Source organism: Ambystoma mexicanum, chromosome 7q (assembly GCF_040938575.1).
Source record: "Ambystoma mexicanum isolate Mex_15411 chromosome 7q, UKY_AmexF1_1, whole genome shotgun sequence".
NCBI classification, from domain to species: domain Eukaryota; kingdom Metazoa; phylum Chordata; class Amphibia; order Caudata; family Ambystomatidae; genus Ambystoma; species Ambystoma mexicanum.
Window position 1 is genome coordinate 909,077,651 of NC_090941.1, and position 18,860 is coordinate 909,096,510.

Below are 18,860 nucleotides of genomic sequence, written 5' to 3' on the forward strand. Positions count from 1 at the left end.
CCACCTTAGAGGGGGGCCCCACAAGGCTAGCTGATCTGAAGAAGTAAGATTCCATTGTTCACCAGTCTTAAATAGCATAAGTCAGGATATTTTATGGGGTGCTGCTGAGGCTCTAAACCCATTGCTTTCTGTTTTGGCAAGTGCATTCTGCCTTGATCATTTCATCATGTATTGCTTTCTGTGTTCACTGTGGTATACATAGCTTGTGTGTTCCTTATGGCACAACTCTGTAGCATTATTTCCTTCTTGTGGTAATTATGTTGATCATGTGCAATGGGCAATCGTGACATGCACATTGATAAATTGAGTTCCACAATGGTTCAGAGGTTAGATCAGTGTGTGACGCACCCATTTCAGAGATATGTGGTCATATGCAAAATTATATCACAAGGCTGGCTGAGCCTTTCCTATGTCTGAAATGTATAAACCTGCCTGCATATGTACTTGGTTTTGCCGAACATCTGCTATTATCACCAATGTACCTGAACCAGATAGGGGTTGCTATAAAAACTAACATATCGTTAGTATGGTGAAGGTCTAGAAATTGGTTTGTTCAGATTGGGTGTTGTAAAACCTAGGCACTTGCCTCCAACAATGGCATAAACTGTTAGCCCAAGAGGTGAATAAGTATCCAAATTCAAGACTATGGAACGACCGCATTCATGTTTGTATCCTGGATTTGCCAGCAGACGATACAGTGATCCTGGTCAAATCATCTAATATATCTTACATTACTGTGCTGTCTTCTGTGAGGTTTGCTTTCTTGCATACTGCTGGTATTGTTTAGCACATTACTTGATCTTTCTTCTTATGTAGGCCATGTGGGTGGAAGGGTTGGTAGACAGAAGAGAGTGGACCATAAGATGCAGGCCTCCGGCAAGCATATTTTAAAGTCTGCTTGTTTGACACAAAAAACGGTTTGCTTGTTGGTAAAAGTCAACGGTTTTTATGCACGTTTATAAATGAAAATGTCACAAGCCATTGTTTTGGAAGTATTTAAAGCTTTAAAATACAAAAGACAAACCCAGATTAAATTTGTTAAATCACATCTATTGGTATGCTGGTTCTTATATACTTCCCTTGATGATGGAGAGAATTAAGCTATAATCATTCCCATTTTGCATAACACCCTTCTATAATATTTTGCTTAAAAATGGTCATGTTTGGTAATGTGATTTGTGTACTTTCAAAGTCCGTTTTTTAAAATAAAATTAGATTGTTTAGTTCATGGTAAGAACTGAAAAAGAAAGTGTTTAAATGCAGACATTGCAGAGTTGGCACAAATCCCAGCTTCATTCCTTCCCCCCTTAACCAATGTGTGATCCTGGGCATCTCATTTAATCTTGTATTGCCGAAGCTCTCAATATTGCCCGTCCCTAAACCTTTCAAAATTGTCAGCCCTTCCGAGTGATTTCCTTCTCATGGTATGATCTTCATAAAAGCCTAATTCATGGTTTCACTGTGTTAATAGTGAGCATATTCATTTCACACACCACAGGCATTTGTTCCTTTGATATATAATGGCAACACTATTTGAAAAACATATCACACTTCTAATCTCTGTCTGTCTGGATAAAGACACCTTCCTGGTAGCTTCTAATCTGCCTCAACTATCCATGCTACGGTATGCACAGTGTTGTCCTTCCTTCCATTTTGTGGTCTCTATCCATGCATGAGCACTTTTGCATTCTGTGAGGCAGCTAATGTGAGTTCTCTGTCTATAATGGGTTACATGTTCCTTTAACACATGGTCCTGCATTAGTACTACATCTACCTTTCTGGGTGTTATTGATAAAAAGTATCCTGTATGTACTAAAACAGTAACCCCTTAGTAGACTGCTAATGTTGGTCTTCAAATGCTACTTGTTTATCATTCTGATTAGAACAAGAATGAAGAGGGCAAGGGGACTTAATGGCAGTAAATGTACTTATTATGCTGCAAGACAGCATATCAACCTATAGGATTTGAGCACGACGGGTGGGGGGTTGGGGCACAACCAGTATTCTTGATCCCTCAATTCCTTTGGTTTGGTTAAGGGGGGCCCCAAAGATGTCCGTGCCCAAGGCCCCAAAAGTACTTAAGATGGCCCTGAACTTGCCTGAGAAGAACTGGCATGTTGTGCCCTCGCCAGTGGTAAGCAGTTGGTGCCCTGTGGAAGAAGTAGATAGGAAACCCGGTTAGCACGTGGGGCAGAGAAAGGGAGGAATAGGCTAGGGACAAACAGAAGTAAGAAATGGGATTGTGGCAGAGGGAATATGGTTGTGTAAGAAGAGGTGTGTATGCAATGGTAGGCAGTGGATCGGGGGAGTGCTGATCTAGAAAGAAGGGAAAAAAAGCACTAGCATTAGAGAAAGCACGCATGTGTCATAGGGCCTCATTACACGGTAGGCGGATGGCCAAGGTCATATGAGCACCTTGGTCCATGCCGGTAAAATACCGGCACTGCCTTGGAGGAAAGGGGAATTACCGCCCTATTCCAAGGTTGGCGGGGCGGTAATTCCCCCTTCCCCCATTGCCCTTCCCCATTCCCATTTTTGCCCCATAGGGCTCTATGGGAATGGGGAAGGCGCTAATTACGGTGCCGCAAATTGCGGTACCGTAATTAGCACCCTGGTCCCTTTGCGGGTTGGTTTTTAATGCCTGCTAAACAGCAGGCGTTAAAGTACCAACCCTCAAAGGGACCTCGTAGTAAGGCGGTAAGGGTTTACCGGTACCGGTGCCCTTACCGGTACCGGTAAACCCTTACCGGCGTCCGTGTAATGAGGCCCATAGACCTAAAATGTGCTTGAATTTTGAACAAGATGTAAAACACATTCGTACATGTGCACTTCAGTTAATGCCGGGGCAAATTTAGTTGCACTGCACTCACATTGCACCAAATATGATTGCACCTGTGCAAAGGTACCATAATTCTGACCTGAGTGTGCACATGTACACAATCTGTCAGTGCACACTTGCAGGGCTCATTTTGCTACTTTCTTTCTGAGAAAGTCCGCTCTCCATGAGCAGAGTGTAGCACTGCATTATGCTGTGTACGCATACTTTAACTGTATTACTGCAGCTACCCTCAACAAACTAATACCAGGCACCGTCCTACTGGATGTGCCCAAGCGCACCCTGTCCAGCCAGCCCATGGGAATAATATTACCTTGCCTGTAAAGTCATGTGTGATCCCATCTGATTCTCTAGACGTTATTAATAGATTGAAAAGTGTGTAAAGTTAATGAAAAATAAGTGCCTCAGAATTAATGCTTTGGTATGAAAAGTGTGGCTGCCCTTGTATGTGAAAACATATTGGGCCTCATCATAACCCTGGCGGTAGCCGTGCCTGTAAAACAGGCACGGCTGCCGCTGGAGTTGCATTTTTTCCAAAACCCATCAATGAGGAATTACTGGATATTTCCAACATTGCCACACCCGGTAATTCCTGCATTGCTGGGTGCTGTTGCCCGTCAACGACGGTGCCGGTGCATCCAAAATGCTGTGCTCGCGGTTGCCGCTCTGCCCGCCAGACCAGACCTGGTGGGCTGACATGCACCTGCGAGCACAGCTCGTAGTATGGCGGTCCTGGAGCTACGTTACCGGCATACTTACAAGTACTGTAGTTCCCAGACCGCCATTCTTATAATGAGGACATTTGTGTCAACATACATTATGTTGCCAACTAGTTTTTCTTTTCCTCTTTATACTATAGGTCCCACTTGTGGCTCCTTTTCTGTAATACTCACACAGTCGTTAGAGCAGTTTAATACCTTATATTAACCCATTACATTCTTGTAGTATTGCTTCCATATCCCAGTTTAGCTCAGGTATTTAAAATGAATGAGGGAACTACCAGATATAGGGGTCATTCCGGAGTCATGAATTTTCTGGCGCCCAGGAATGGGCAATTACCGGGGCATTACAGCCCCGGTGGACCTGGAAATTGCCCATTCCTGGGCGCCAGAAAATATCAGTCCCCATTCCCATTGAGTCCTATTGGACTCAATGGGAATGGGACAATCGGATGCAGCGGCACTATTCATGAATGGTGCCGGTGCATCTGTAAATGTCTGCGGGCGAGTGCCGTTCCGCCTGCCAGGTCAGACCTGCCGGGTGGAAAGGCACCCACCCGCAGAACTCGTAGTTTGCCGGCCTGGAAACAACAGTACCAGCAAGCTTACAGGTACTGTTGTTTCCAGACCGGCAACCTTGTAATGAAGCCCATAGTCTACCTCTGGATTGTAGATAGTTATTTTGTAGGCATGGGTGAATCCATTTTGAGAACATTTGAATTTCTCAAATTTCAACAAGTTCGAGCATGTCGTCCTCTTTTATATTCTTTTGAGATTTCGTCAAAGAAGGTTCAAGGGAGTTCCAAAATATCACTGAGGTGTAACTTGGGTCTCTAGGCCCAGCAGGCACGGCATACCCGACCCACTCAGGGTACCTAAAGCAAAACAAAAGGCGTGATGGCTTGAAGGTTTTAAATTCATCTGAACCTCTGCCATCGCCTTTTATTTTGTTATAGTGACCAGTGGCGTAACACAAAATGTGGGGGCCCCACAGCGAGCCATGCTGAGGGCCCCCCCTCAACTCGGCAACAAATCATGGGTTGCACCACACTCTGGACCGGCCTAGATTGTTGCGCTTGCGCAATATACACAAACGTATTGCTGAAGGGGTATGCCGCACACTGCACTAGGAGAAAGATATCCATATGTATTTTAATGCAATATACAGCACACTTGCTGAGACAAATTGGTCTATAAAGTCACAGCGTTTGCAATTGTTTTGTAGGGTAACGCCAATCCAATACATGTAAGTCAACAACAGTGCACAGAAACATTAATACTTTGCTATTAAAAATGCCATGTCACAAAGAAAACATGTCCAACTTGCTACACGTAATAACATTACAATAAAGCATGGCAGGCCACATTTAGACATACCTAGACTGGTTGCACCAAAATGCCAGTCAAAGCAATAACACTCATCAAGAAGAAAGCACACATTAAAGCCTGCATCTCCGCGGCCTCTACCAACAGGGCCAAACTCTTTAAAATCTGCAAAGAACTGGTCAATCCTGTTGCAGTCTCTACCTCTCATGTTCACTCTAAAGCCCTTTGTATGGCTCTGGCCTCTCACTTCTCTGCTAAATCTCAAGACATCCTGTCCTCTATCTCCTCTTCCTCTCCCTCTTCCTCTATCAGCCACCTTTGGCCATCTCTACCTCTCCCCCTCCCTTTTCCTCTTTCTCTCTGACAGCACCTGACAAGGTTTCTAGACAAGTCTGATATATAAAAGTGTCATCCAAACAGGTGCTCCCCTGCTTCTCCAGAACCATCTAGGACCATATTGACACCCTCGATCCAGCTTTGGCCAATTTTTGTAATCACTCTTTAGCCACTGGAACGTTCCCCTCTCTCCTTAAGCACTCCCTTGTGCACCCGCTCCTCAAGAAGCTGTCTGCTGATCCTACCTGCACAGCAAACTATTGTCTAATCTCCATCACCCCTTTCTTGGGCAAACTCTTGGAAAAGCTTTCCATCTCCCAGCTTACTCTCCACACTGAATTTTGTCTCCATGACCATCAGTCTGGAATCAGAGCTGCCAGAGGCATAGACACCGCTCTTCTGAACACCCATGAAGATCTGCTCTCTAACCTTGACTCCAGCATTCCTTCTGCCCTCACCATCCGTCTTTCCTTTTCTTTTGACACAGTCAACAATGCCATCCTGATCAATCGACTCTGTGAGAACCTGGGCATCACGGATCAGGCCCTGGAGTGACTGACCTCCTTCCTCCCCAGGTCCAACCTGGTCCCAATTTTTCTGCCACCTCTCTCTACCTGTGGTGTTCCCCAGGGCTCTATACTCTCATCCTGGTTTTTCAACCTCTGCTTGGCCCCTTTGGCCCACCTGATCTCTACCTTCTCTTCTAACTTTCAGTGTTATGTGGAAGACTCAGCTTTTCTTCAGGCTCCCATCAGCCTCCTCTCCTCTCTCGCTCATTCCTGGCTGTCTATCCGCGATTCAGGATTGGTGCGCCTCCAACGATCTCTGCCTTAATGCCAGTAAGATGGAGATCCTTCTCATTGGGACCCTGTCACAAGCTTTCCCTCTCTCACTCTGGCCGTCCGTCTTGGGCCCTCTTTCTTCACCTTCCTGCGAGGCAAAAAACCCTGGTGTCATCTTTTATGCCACTCTCTCTTTCTCACCTCACATCTCGGATGTCAGAAAGAAGTTCCACTACCAGCTGCTCCTCCTCAAAGGGACTCTTCCCTTTCTCACTTTCCACCAGAAGCTCTGTGTCTCCAGTGCCCTGGTTCTCTCTAGGCTGGATTACTCAACAGACTCTTTCTCATTCTGCCTTCCTCTACTCTCCGTCATCTGCAACTAATCCCGAACAGGACTGCAAGACTTATCCTCGGTCTCAAGCCCAGGGATCATATCTCTCCAGCCCTGAAATCTCTCCATTGGCTCCCGGTGGATGCTAGGATCAAGTTCAAGACCATTTGCATTGTACACAAGGCTTTCTGGGGCCGGGGCCTGCACTACATCCAAAGCTCTCTTTCAAAATATCTTCCTTCTCAAGCCCTTCGCTCAGCTACCTTCCAACTCTCTAAGGGTTAGATGCTTTTCCAGGCAGAGAGTGGGGGGTAGATCTCTCTCCTCTGCTGGTGCCCTCTGGAATTGCCTCCCTGCCCCTTCAAACTTGAGCCGGACCATCTGAAGTTTCGGAAAGAGCTCAAAACTTTCCTTTTCTCATCTGCTTTCTCTCTCTCCGGCCCCTGCTGACCTATCTGTCTGCTGTACCGACTGGTGGCTTGTATACCCTCAGAGTCTCTGAGTCCAGGCTCTTTCTTGATCGGTCACTATTGCACCGTCTCCGTGCCTACCATGCACTTAGGGGCTTGGGTCAGACCTGTCGGGCACAGCGGCCCCAGCAGGTAGACCTGTAATATGCCGGTCCGGAAACAACGGTGCCGGTAAGATTACCAGCACCGTTGTTTTCAGGCCGGCATGGTCAGAATGAGCTCCATGGATTCTTTTTGTAGTCACTGTAACTTAATTAAGAAATTATTCAGTTAAGGGCCGAACCATAGCGGAAATAATTTCTTTATGAAGGCAGAGTGACTTCAAAAATAAGCTATTTATTTTTGAAGTCATAGGGCTCCCCCCCATACCATGACATGGATCCCAGCCTAGGGTCTTCCATGTCATGGGTTGAGGGGAGCCATCAGCCTTCAACAAGAAAGTTTCTTTTTGTAGTCACTCTGCCTTTATAAAGAAATGATTTATTTTTATTTTACAGAAATAATTTGTTTATTAATGCAGAGTGAATTTAAAACTAAACTTTTTTTGGGGAGAAAAAAAATCTTTTTTTTTTCAAGTGGGGGCTCCTCCCAGGATATGTGCTGGCGGGGCCCCCCTCATCGCAGGGGGTGTGGGTGCAACTTTTATGCCAGTGATAGTCACCCCGAGTGGGATGGTATGCCCAAGCTAATCCTCACTGATGACGCCAATTGAGGCCGAAACATGTCCGGCAGTGTTTGGGGTCTTGTACAGAAGGGATGTAACCTAACAGTTCAGGCTGGACTGCTCCTTTTGAGCTGGGACCAAGCCTGATTTTCATATGGTCTTTCCCTTGTCTGTAATGTCTTGGCATGCTAAAGAATGATGGCTTGGAGCATTGCTTGGAGCATTCCCCAGAGTGGTACCAGAGGTTCAGATGAATTTTAACCTTCCAGCTGTGACCTTTTATTTTGCTACAGTGAAGATAAAATCAGTACTATAAGACAGGGACGCCCACATTATTTGTTTTGGCATGGATGATTCAACATCGTAGGTAGGCACACATGGTGCAGGAAAAGAGACAATAACTGAAGGAACATATGTATTAATGAAGGCGAAGAGAGAATCACAGAGAGGCACTACCTATTAATTGGTTATTCATTGGTTACAGGAGAAATACAACATTAATGAGGTAAACCAAGTGTGTCATGGAGGAGAACACAATCATAAACAAACACCTGAGAAACAAAGATTGTACATGTGTGGTCTTTTGTGGTGTATCATAACACCACCACAAAGTGCACATTTGATTTATTGGTGCAAGAGAATAAACTGCCTCTGAAAATTATCTGAGAATTTTGAGATAAAGAAGGATACAGAAATAGAGTAGGCTAGAGTAGAATTATATTACGAGTTTGGCCTTTAATTGGGTTAAAGTAATAATGTAGATTTAGGAATGACGTGTTTGTTTTTGTTAGTTATGAGTCAACAGTAATTATTATTTATGCGGCAGGAGAACAAAACATTGGGTAGGTATAAATGATGTGCCGGTTCTGGAGAACAGCAAACCACAGTTGTCACATGTGAATTTCTGGGAGGAGAATAAACACAGAGACAGAAACGCGTGTTTGATCGATAGTGAATAACACAGTGAGAGAGAGACATCTGCGAATTGTTTGGTGGAGGAGATCATATTCAAAGAGATGCATTTATAATTGTCCGATTGGAGAAAAATAAAATCTATTTGGGGCACATGTGAGTTTGCGGTGCAGCAGAACACAAAACAAATATGTCTGACTCTGCAGCACCCAAATGTAGCAGGAGTATGAGCTGACGGACGAGTGCACACATCTCGGAAACTGTTGCAGCTGCTTCATGCAGTGGGAAGACCACATTGCTTGTGAGTCTGTGTGACAGTGCCATTGGTTCAGCATCAACAGATCACTGCCTGTGGGAGGAAAATAGTGTTTACAATGACATATAATAGTTCTTACCTGAGTGTTTCATTTGGATCAGGTGGCGGGCAACATTAGTCATGAAGAGGAGGCTCACCTCTTGAGAAATGAAGATGTAATGTTACAAAGTTAATTTCTAGCTAAATCAAGCAGAGTCATATATTTCAATATTATACAATTAAATACTGTCTTTGTATTTTAGGTCAATGGAACTGAAATTGAATATGAATTTGAAGAAATTACATTGGAGCGGGTGAGTTGGCAGTCCAATTTCCATTGCAGGAAAAAGTTAGTTAAACTCTGTCAATAGCTCTGTTTTCCAAAAGTTTTAATGCACAAATGGACAGGCATGCAACTGTCATTTAAAATCTTTGTATAATACATAATAATTGATTTACAGACCAAATGCTATGTGTTTATAGAATGTATCTGTCAAAACCATTGGCTGGCACAGTGGTATAGCCATTGTTCAAAGTTTTGTTTACAACTTGAATACACATCCCATTTCACCGATGACTATAGTTCATGAAACAACATATACTTCCAGGCAGCATGTTATCCCTGAACCATGACATAGGTGTAATCTCAGCTGAAACAGATCCAACAAAGAATACTGCTGGTCCCTACATTTCTTCACTGTAAATCCTGGAAGCCACATAAATCCTGGAAGGTGGCTAATATTGCAGAGATCAGTAGGCGTGACTGAGGCATTTCTATGAACATAAGACACTTCCACACATACAGGACAATGCCAACGATTTGGACTGCTGTTCCATAAAGAACCATGCAGTGCCCATAAAGAGGTCCATGTAACTCAAAACCAGCAATGTAGGACAGTGTTTACCATATGTATGGTGACGTTCTAAAGATTTAAGAAATCTGCAAATCATATGACCTTCAGATTTACAAAGACGGTATGGGAAATGTTGTCACTAATAAGTCCAACTTTAGTTAATTGAAATGATTGATCAACTTGTTGAAGTTAATGATTTCTACAGTGGTTTATATTTCAAAATCCAATCGCCCAACAAGAACGGCCAACTCTAACTGCCTAAGAATACCTAGATTTAAATGATCCAAAACTGGAGGGTGCAGCTTCCCAGTCAAAGCTGCTCATCTGTGTAATTCCCTACCCTCGGCCCTAAGGGCAGACCAAACCTACCCACACTTTAGATGTAATATCACTAACTGGATCAAAGAAAACCGATAAACTACTACTACCCCAACTTGTATATACTGTCAACTCCTTGCAACAGACCGACCATGCCGACCATGCTGCATCTATGCACACGTACACCTACTCAATGGTCTGCTGCAGTAGTGTGCCAACCTTGTATATAATTTCTCTTTGTAATCTATCACCCATTTGACCCTTCTGTATCTATTGACCTTACCTCTTTGTATATACTTCTGACTACACCCATATTGTATACTTTGTATTTGTATGTGTATCTTGTATTGTTATTGCATATACATGTACAGCACTGTAACCAAGCTGAAAATGTACTTGTAGCTCTCTGCACCCTGGTACACTCGGGTCTGGCGCGCATTATAAAAATAATAAAAGAAACAAACAAAACAAAATAGCATCTATGTTATTGTCAAAAGAGGAGTAACGGTTAGATCAGAGCCTGTGCAACTGATAGACGTTTGAACTGGTGCAATCAATAGGACGAGACCTATTTATAGCACTAATAAATATGAAAGATTGGGAAATTATTAAGCCAGTTATAATGCTTATTATAGATGAAAGTCTCCATCTTTTCCTGTGAGCAAAGCACCAACTGTGGGATTCGCCAACTGAAAGTAGGTACTTTTTGTCAGCCATTTGAAAGGGGCCTGTGGAGATGGCAGCCCTTCTGAAGAGGGCAATGCTATTTGCATTGAGAGTTCTAATGAGGAAAAAGACCTGACACATCAGGGAGAATAATGTTTGTGGGGCAATGTACACTTTGTTCTCCAGAGATGTAGTTATGCCTGGTCTGCACAAGGGAGGGTGGTGCACGTCCTCCGAAGAATTATAGCATTAACAATTATTTCCATTAAAATAGACCTGATGTGCAGTGTATCCCAGGTGGTCTGTAGATGCAAAAACATCAGAAGACAATAAACAGGGTTACAATATGTAAGGGTTGTTCAGCAGCCATAGGGGTGGATGACGATTCCTTCATAACAGTTCAGCTTGTGAAAGAGTAAAGCAGTACACTGAGTCTTGGCAGACCGGAAAGTGTAGGGATGGATGGATGCTTAACAGATGGTATAACACACAAGTGTCCTAAAATTAGATGAAGGTGAACCTATTGATTTTACTGCCAACATGAACTCCAGGGTTAGAGAGCATGATGGTACAATGGGACAGCTTGGTAGAAGAGAAGCAAATGAATGCATGTGAAACAGTGGATAAGAGAAGTACATGATCTCTGCCTTAGTTCAAATGAGCATAAAGCAGACTGTTGTCATCCAGAATCCGATAGCAGAGAAACAGTGAGACAGTGAGTAACATTTTAATACAGTGATGTTATAAGGGATGCGAAGCATAAGATGCCCTTGTCTTTGGACATGACAGAGTAGCAGTCACTAAGGGACTAGTAGATTCCACCTCGAGGGATTGTTTATGCAGTTCATCTGAATAGTCTGGAGGCCTCAGAGGGATTTGAATTAATAGTGCCTAGGGAGGGGGACCTGTAGAATCATCTGAATACTAAGTAGGGAGGATCCAAATGGTTTGAGGAGTGTCATGTTAATTAATTGCCAGTGATACCCAAGGTTAACCTAGATGCAAGAGTAAGACATTAAGGATAGTATTCAACAGTGAGTACAGACTGGTGTGGTGGGTGCAGTTTCAATAGAGTGTGTTCTGAAAAACAACATTGCAGAGGAGCTCAGGGTCTGTAGGCCGTGTAGTACTTAACACATCTGTTAAGGGAAGAAGAGTTTGGGAAGGGAAGGAGTGACAGTAGTCCTTGGAAGGATGGATGTGTCAATTTCGTTAGCTCTGAGATGAAACATCATTGTGAGGCTGGGAATGTAAATAATATAGTTTCAGGCGTGTTCAATAGAAATGGTAGATGGCCAATTGAGGGTGAATACGGTGAGAGATGAGGGTTGGCACATTTCAAGAATATTCAATATTCTTAGTGTAGGAAGGATAACTCAGGGGCAACGCATGTCTCTTGGAAGCAAGACAACACAGTGCCACACAGATTTGAATCCCGATCCCACGCCTAGAAACCAACCACTGGTATTAATCGTGTTGTAAAAGAACAATTATAATTATATGATTATAATTCTTTGGAAAGTTCGAAGTTCTGAAAATGATTTTTTGTCAAGAATATGAAACATTACACTATGGCATCCTATGTAGAGTTATTGCTGTGTAGGACTACATAAAACATGTAACTAAGGCTGAAAATTAGGTAACATTGTTGCTTGATTCTTGTAAACAATCTTACTGGTTTTTGAAATGTTTAACAACGCCAACAATTTCTAATTCTGCGTCTATTATTATTTCCCCTACTTTACATGCATTGTTTTTTTCACTTCAAAATGATAGAAATGCCAATGCATTTCTAATGTGGTTTGGAAGTGAGGTGCCGGTCAAATAACTCTCAGAATCTTTAATTGTTGACAATTCAGTGAGGATAATGCCTTGTTCTGTCTGTTATCCAGTTGACTCCTTAGAGTTGTCAATGCTTTTCACACTGCACTTTTGATTACATGTGAGCAGTTGGAGCAAAGTAGAATAGAAACTATGCTTTAATAAGGCTCCATTGTAGAGCATGAAGAGTTATCAATTACCTTGTGCAGTTTCAGACCAGGGAGCATTTTCAGTATTCAACCAGTCTGAGAACATCCTCCACAAAAATACCTGATGCCCCATCTTTATTGCAGCATTTCTAGCATATTACTATGTACCCCAAACATTATCTCTAGGTTTCCACAACAGCCACAAGAATGATGAGCCTATGCATGAATAACACAATCACAATCAGCACTGGACGGTATACATGCCTTTCGCCATTAATAGCAGTGGTATTAAAAAAAGACAATTTGGATTTCACACAAAAACATCTATCAGTGGCAGGACATGGTTATCATTCATATGGTGGGTATGATAAAGGTAGTGTGCAATACATATCTTGTGGGTAGATGTCCGGATTGCTCATGCCTCTATGCCGATTCTAGTGATATCTAGAGCTCCCTGGCATAAGTAAGGGTTATTCTCCATACCCAAACAATTTTAGACATGCCCGCATGGATTTATAAGGTGCATGTGTGCCCATGTATATCTCCCATTAGGTTATGATGGATTTTAGACCCTTTGCTTTGCTCCACATTGCACTCATTCATTGAGGTCATTCAAGGTGACAGAATGTTCATGACTGGGTGCAGTTAGTCACAGAGGCATCTATTCCTTTCTACTAAAGCTTGAGGCAGAAATCTGGTTAACGCCATAGCTGTGCGTAAACTGGTTATAATAAATAGACATCAAAACGCTGGCTGACACTCTATGAAGCATGTGTTATTAGCAGCAGATAGTTTTGGTCATAGGAATGTATTTGTCGAACAAAACAAGGTAAAATGGCATTAGACTTGTGTGTTGTGCAAATGGAATCTCCGTTCCTTTGCCTTGTCTAATGATAAATGCTGAGTAATGCTACGTTTTAAAATCCATTGCTTGTGATTTTCTATTACTTAGCAAAAAGTAGTTTTTAGTATTGTTTGCACCTATTGGAATGGATTCTGGGGAGGGGTATCATTGATTCAATCCCAACAGAGAATGTTCTTTACAGAAATAGGAAACCCCCCAGACTCCCTACACACATAGGCCCAATTTTCGTGGATTAACCACTATTCATATTATGATGGATAATTAACTTAGTAAGAAAAATGATATTTTTCCATCTACGCTTCCACCTACTTATTCCTATGCAATTGCAAAAAAGGCAGCCGAAAAATAAAGTGTTCTTAGTCTGTTGTCGTCTTCTACTGTAAGAGGATTCAATTCAACACTACAGCTAAGTCAATGCCTAGTCTGGGATACTGAATGGAAACCTTTATTGATATATCTTTATGTCCAGTTCATGCGTTCTGGATGACTACCCCTATATAACACCCCTCTCTTGGAATCCCCCTGACCCCACTGAGCCAAGAAGTAGTTCTGTTTTGCAAGTTTAAATGTTTATTTGATAATTTAAACAATATATATATATATATATATATATCACGCTTTATAATAAATTAATAATTGAATATCACACTGAATCTGAGCAGTAATCAATAATGGATAGTCTGGCACTAGCACACTTGTGAATAGGAACAGAAGAATAAGGTTGAAGAGAATACTTTATATAAGTTCAGATGTATGTAATGTTGAATGAAAAATGCAATACAGAAAATACTCAATATGATTTCAACAAAACAATGTAATCACTTTTCTCTGGCAATTCACCCCCCCCCCTTTTATGCAATGCAAGGAAATGGAAGGAAAGCACACAGTTCTCAGAAATGCAATCAAATGTAATTCAGTTCACCCCAGCAAGCTTAGACTACAGAAGTTTGAAACACAGGCCCAAAATGCTTTTATATGTGCTGGCAATGAAGTGAAAAATATGCTAAAATGCTTTTAATTCCCTCTAGAGGTTCAGGGTGAGTGGTATCTAGTTAATATTAGTCCAGGCTCACTCTAGCAATGATTCAGGGATGGTTCTTAAGAGGCAAACAAATTTTTAGCAAGGAAAGCAAGAACTGCTGTTTTCACAGGTGGAGAAATTTGCAAATCGCGGCAAATTCGCGAGTGCGTTTTTCGCGATTGCGGCGAAAGTATATGGAATAGGAATGCGGTTCTACGTTCCTTGAAAAGCTAGGATTCTAAGCTTTCAGAGGAAAGTTACTGCAACTCTCTAAGACAAACGGTCACGGAGATATGAGCGATATAGTAAAGGTTGTTTTTCAGATTTTAAATTTTAAAGTTCAAAGTGACAAGTGACAGCTAGCAACTAGAAATGACAGGTGACAGCTTTACAAATGACAGGTGACAGTTAGGAGGCAGTTCTACTTAGATTAAAATAGATTGAATTATATTATTTTAAGAGATTGGTTCTGCACAGTCTGCTAGGTACTCACAATATATTTTTGAAATAAATGGGCCTCGCCACGGATCTGGTCAGGTTTTAGACTGGACTCTGGTCTGGTCTCGGCACTTCACAGTGATCTGGGTCAGCTCTCTGGTTCTGCTAACAGTGGTCTGGGTCAGCTCTGCTCTCTCTCTGGGTACAGCACTGCTTCTGGATCTTTCTGCACAGCTTTCTCTGGACCCAGTGCTGATCTGCACGCTGTTAGGTTTGCTGGATGCTGAGGCCCACTGAGAAGAGTTCTCAGTTTGTGGGTTTAGGCCCTTGCTTTGAGTTCTGAATCAAGTTCTTTGGAGTGTTAAAGTCTAAGTGTTGAATCTAGTATCTTCTGGATGTTGTGTGGTCCGGCAGAGCGCGTTGCAGCAACTGGAATTGAATGTCCCTATCTGTCCTGACTGTCTGGTTTTATGTGTTTTGAAAATGGGTGGAGAGGCTAGCTTCCTAGGCTCTACCCCTCTCCACTTGTCATTGGCCACTTCATCCTCTTCCCCTTGATTGGGGGAATGAAATGAAGTGTCATCATGATGAGGTCTGTTTATGATACAGCGAACCCACCCCTGTCAAATTACACACAATCTATATGTTGACCCAAAAGACATATTTGCACAGGTACACATTTGTTTAAAATTACATGCACCCATCACATATCACAGGAGGTATACCCTGTCCAAATCTGCTCTTCCTGGGAGCTTGCATTCAGAAATGGCAACATTTGCACTTTTTAATCAGGTTACCAATATCAGACATTACCCCAAATTTATACACATGTGCGCAAGGAGTATGGACATTACTTGATGAAGTGTCAGATTTTTAACATGCATACATTTTAAGTAATACCCGCTTAACTGCTAGCTTGCCCCCAGATCATGCCACCGGTTCTAAAAACCTCTTAAAATGTGGGCAGAAAAATCACAAGAATTATGGTATCATTTAAATAATTATGACAAGTCCGTACTATGAGTTATTCATCTTTTTCTAAGACCATATTCTGGCTGCAGGGGTGTGTCTTTTCAGGTCACATGGTACAGAAACCAGTCTTTCCACTTTCTTCAAGCTCAGCCTCTGTCTCCAGTTTCTCCCCCTCCCAGTTTCTGCCAAGAGGAAGCCATTTTTATTACCCCTGCAATAAACCATCTGCCTGGGCCCTGGAAGGCCCATTGTTCAAGAGGAAGCCATTTTTACGCCCCCCATAATAAAACATTTGCCTGGGTCAGGACAGGGCTTTGTTCAATTTCCTGCAGAGCCCAGGTAATTCAATCAGGGAAGTCTCATATCCCTTTTGGTGGGAGCAGCAAAAGGGCAGCTAGGCCTGGGAACACAGCTGTTGTGCAAGTCTCATCTCCTGTCGGGGGTAGCTGGTGGGCAGAATTCAGTTCCTTAAGCCAGGCCCCAGCTAATGTCACTTTTAGTTACCCAGTTTTCTGCATTCAAATAAACTAACCATTTCTTACATATGCAGCTAAAATGCTGATTCTAAGTTTAAAACTATGGCATTTAAACAATTGCAACCTATGTGACATTCAAAAGTAGGTCACTCATTTCTTTTAAACATTTAGATTTTTAGTGTCCTTTCATTTAGATTTTTAGTGTCTTTCAGTCCAAATTTACTTAAACTGCTGAAATCCACAACTCAGCCAGTCTTGTTATAAACCTTCAAGTCACTTCAGAATATAACTTTAGATTGTATCCACCTCTCAGTAAGTCTTTCTTTGGCCTGCTTTGGGTTCATTTATTCGGTTTTACACAAAAAACAAAAAAAAAAAAGTCTGGTGTTGTTTTAAAACGCCGGCTTTCTGATAGTGGTGAGTACTGGTAATGCACCCATTTTTGGGATTTAAGAAAATGAATTCCCCACAATTCTAGGTTGCTTTTGGCAATCAGCATTGCCATTCCCAATGGTTTCAGACTACTGTGTGGGTAGTTCAATGGTGGTTTTAGGCAGTGCCCTTCTGTGCCCATAACATCGGCAAAAATGAGTGGCAGCCTATTCTTCATGCATTTCCCTGTGCATTTTCTGGGAATCTCTGGCCATCATGATGTTTTCCATGTCAGTACTGTACAGTTTTTGAGGTAGGGCTCGGATGCATGGGTAAGAACATCCCACAAGCCCCCCTCTTGCGATGGCCATTCTGTTTCACTGATGGGACTCGCAAGACCTGGGATGTTTCCTCATCTTCTTCCAATAGATGGCACAGTTCAGCATCTTTTCCTCCATCCGGTCGGATCGATCGGTTCTCCTCGCCGGTCCTGATGGGAGTATTGGGTGGTACACTGGGCCCCTTGCGTCTCTGCTCCCGGTCTCCGGATCGTCCTCCTTGGCCCGTCTCCAGGTTTTCTTTCTCCTAGGACGACAAAGGAAGAGCGGCAATACCTATTCATGGACATTTCTCCCCCACCATTGGTATAGTGGGGTGGCATATAAATTTATAGTCAAAACAGATGAACATGCACATTTCTTTTTGCATTCAAAAATGACAACACCCACATTGAGAAACTCAGAATTTGATAGGCGATATGTAGGATATTTTAAGTTAGAACTGAATTAATCTGAGACAGCACCCTCTAGGATTCCAGAGGATTCCTCCAGTTGTTGCAGAGTGTGCCTGGGATGGAAACACTTCAACTGGTTAATGTGGACCCACTTGTCTTCCCCCTCTGCCAAACCGCCTTTGGGGATGCGGATCTTGTAGGCCACAGGGGAGATTTTGTCTATAATCTCAAAGGGTCCCTTCCACGTAGGCATAAATTTTCGCTGTTTGGCCTGGTTCCTTTGGAAATTGTATAGATAGACCCGGTCCCCCACCTGATATTTCTTCCTGGAAGTCTTCAGGTCATAGTGGGTCTTCATGCTATCAGCTGATCTTTCTAGATTCCGCTGAGCATAAGCAAAAGCATGTTGAAGGTGTTTCCTTAAATTCTCCACATACTCATGAGTTGTGGAAGCATTTATCAGTGTCTGCTCTTGGGTCCTGTAGAGCAAATGCTGAGGAAGCACCATCTTGCGCCCAGTCATCAACTCGAATGGTGACATTTTGGTTGCAGATGAAGGGGTAGATCTGATGGCCATTAGGACCAGAGGTAATCGGATATCCCAACTTGGCCCAGAATCTGCCACAAACTTCTTTAGTATGCTCACAATGGTTCGGTTATATCTCTCTACTGCCCCAGAGGAAGCTGGCCGGTAAGCAATCTGCAACTTCCTTTTGACCCCCAGTATCTCCCACATCTTTGTCATTACTTCACTGGTGAAGTGGCTACCTCTGTCCGACTCAATCCTTTGAGGTAGACCAAAACGGGAAAAGATGTGGTTAATCATCAAGGCAGCTGCCGTTTCTGCGTTGCAGTTTGGGGCTGGGAGACATTCCACCCACTTGGTAAACAAGCATGTAACGGTCAACATGTACTTATTTCCTCTAGACGAGCGAATCACAGGGCCTACAAAGTCGATTTGTAAATCTGACCATGGCAGTGTCATCCCCCTCTTTTGGAGGGGTGCACGGTGCGTGAGGGTTGATGGCTGAAATTGTGCACACACAAGACACCCCTTCAAGTATTGGTCGAGGTCCTGCCCCATGTGTGGCCAGTATGCAACCTCTCTTAAGATTTCCAATGTTGTGTGAAACCCCCTATGACCGGCGGTGGCCGCATCATGGGCGTGACTTAACATCAGGCTTCGGAATGAGGTAGGAGCCACCCACTGATCGTGGCCAGCTTTGGATTTCCTTACCAACAAACCGTCTTGGATCCGGAACATTTTTGGACATTTCATCAACACTCTTAGGTCCTCTTTCCCAATATAATCGGTATCCGTCAGGGGAAAGTTCTCAGGGTCCTCAAGGTGCTGGTAAAATTTACCAATTATTGGATCCCCCTTCTGAGCTGTAATCAAATCAGCATCAGGGGTCTCCTTGCTCCATTGGGCAATTGAAAGGTCGTTGTGAGCATTTGTCTGGGACCTAGTGATAGCAGTGACCTGGATTTCCCCCAACAGGGA

At 43.0% G+C, this 18,860-nt stretch overlaps 1 protein-coding gene across 6 annotated transcripts in view; it reads left to right on the forward strand.

The window, feature by feature from the left end:
- DLG2 (discs large MAGUK scaffold protein 2) overlaps window positions 1–18,860 on the forward strand; it is a 5,493,568-nt gene that overhangs the window by 2,264,735 nt on the left and 3,209,973 nt on the right. For all 6 annotated transcript variants that reach the window (XM_069639853.1, XM_069639851.1, XM_069639850.1 and 3 more), the window contains one exon: window positions 8,935–8,985. In XM_069639853.1, the coding sequence (XP_069495954.1) occupies window positions 8,935–8,985 (51 nt within the window). The remainder of the gene's footprint in view (window positions 1–8,934; window positions 8,986–18,860) is intronic.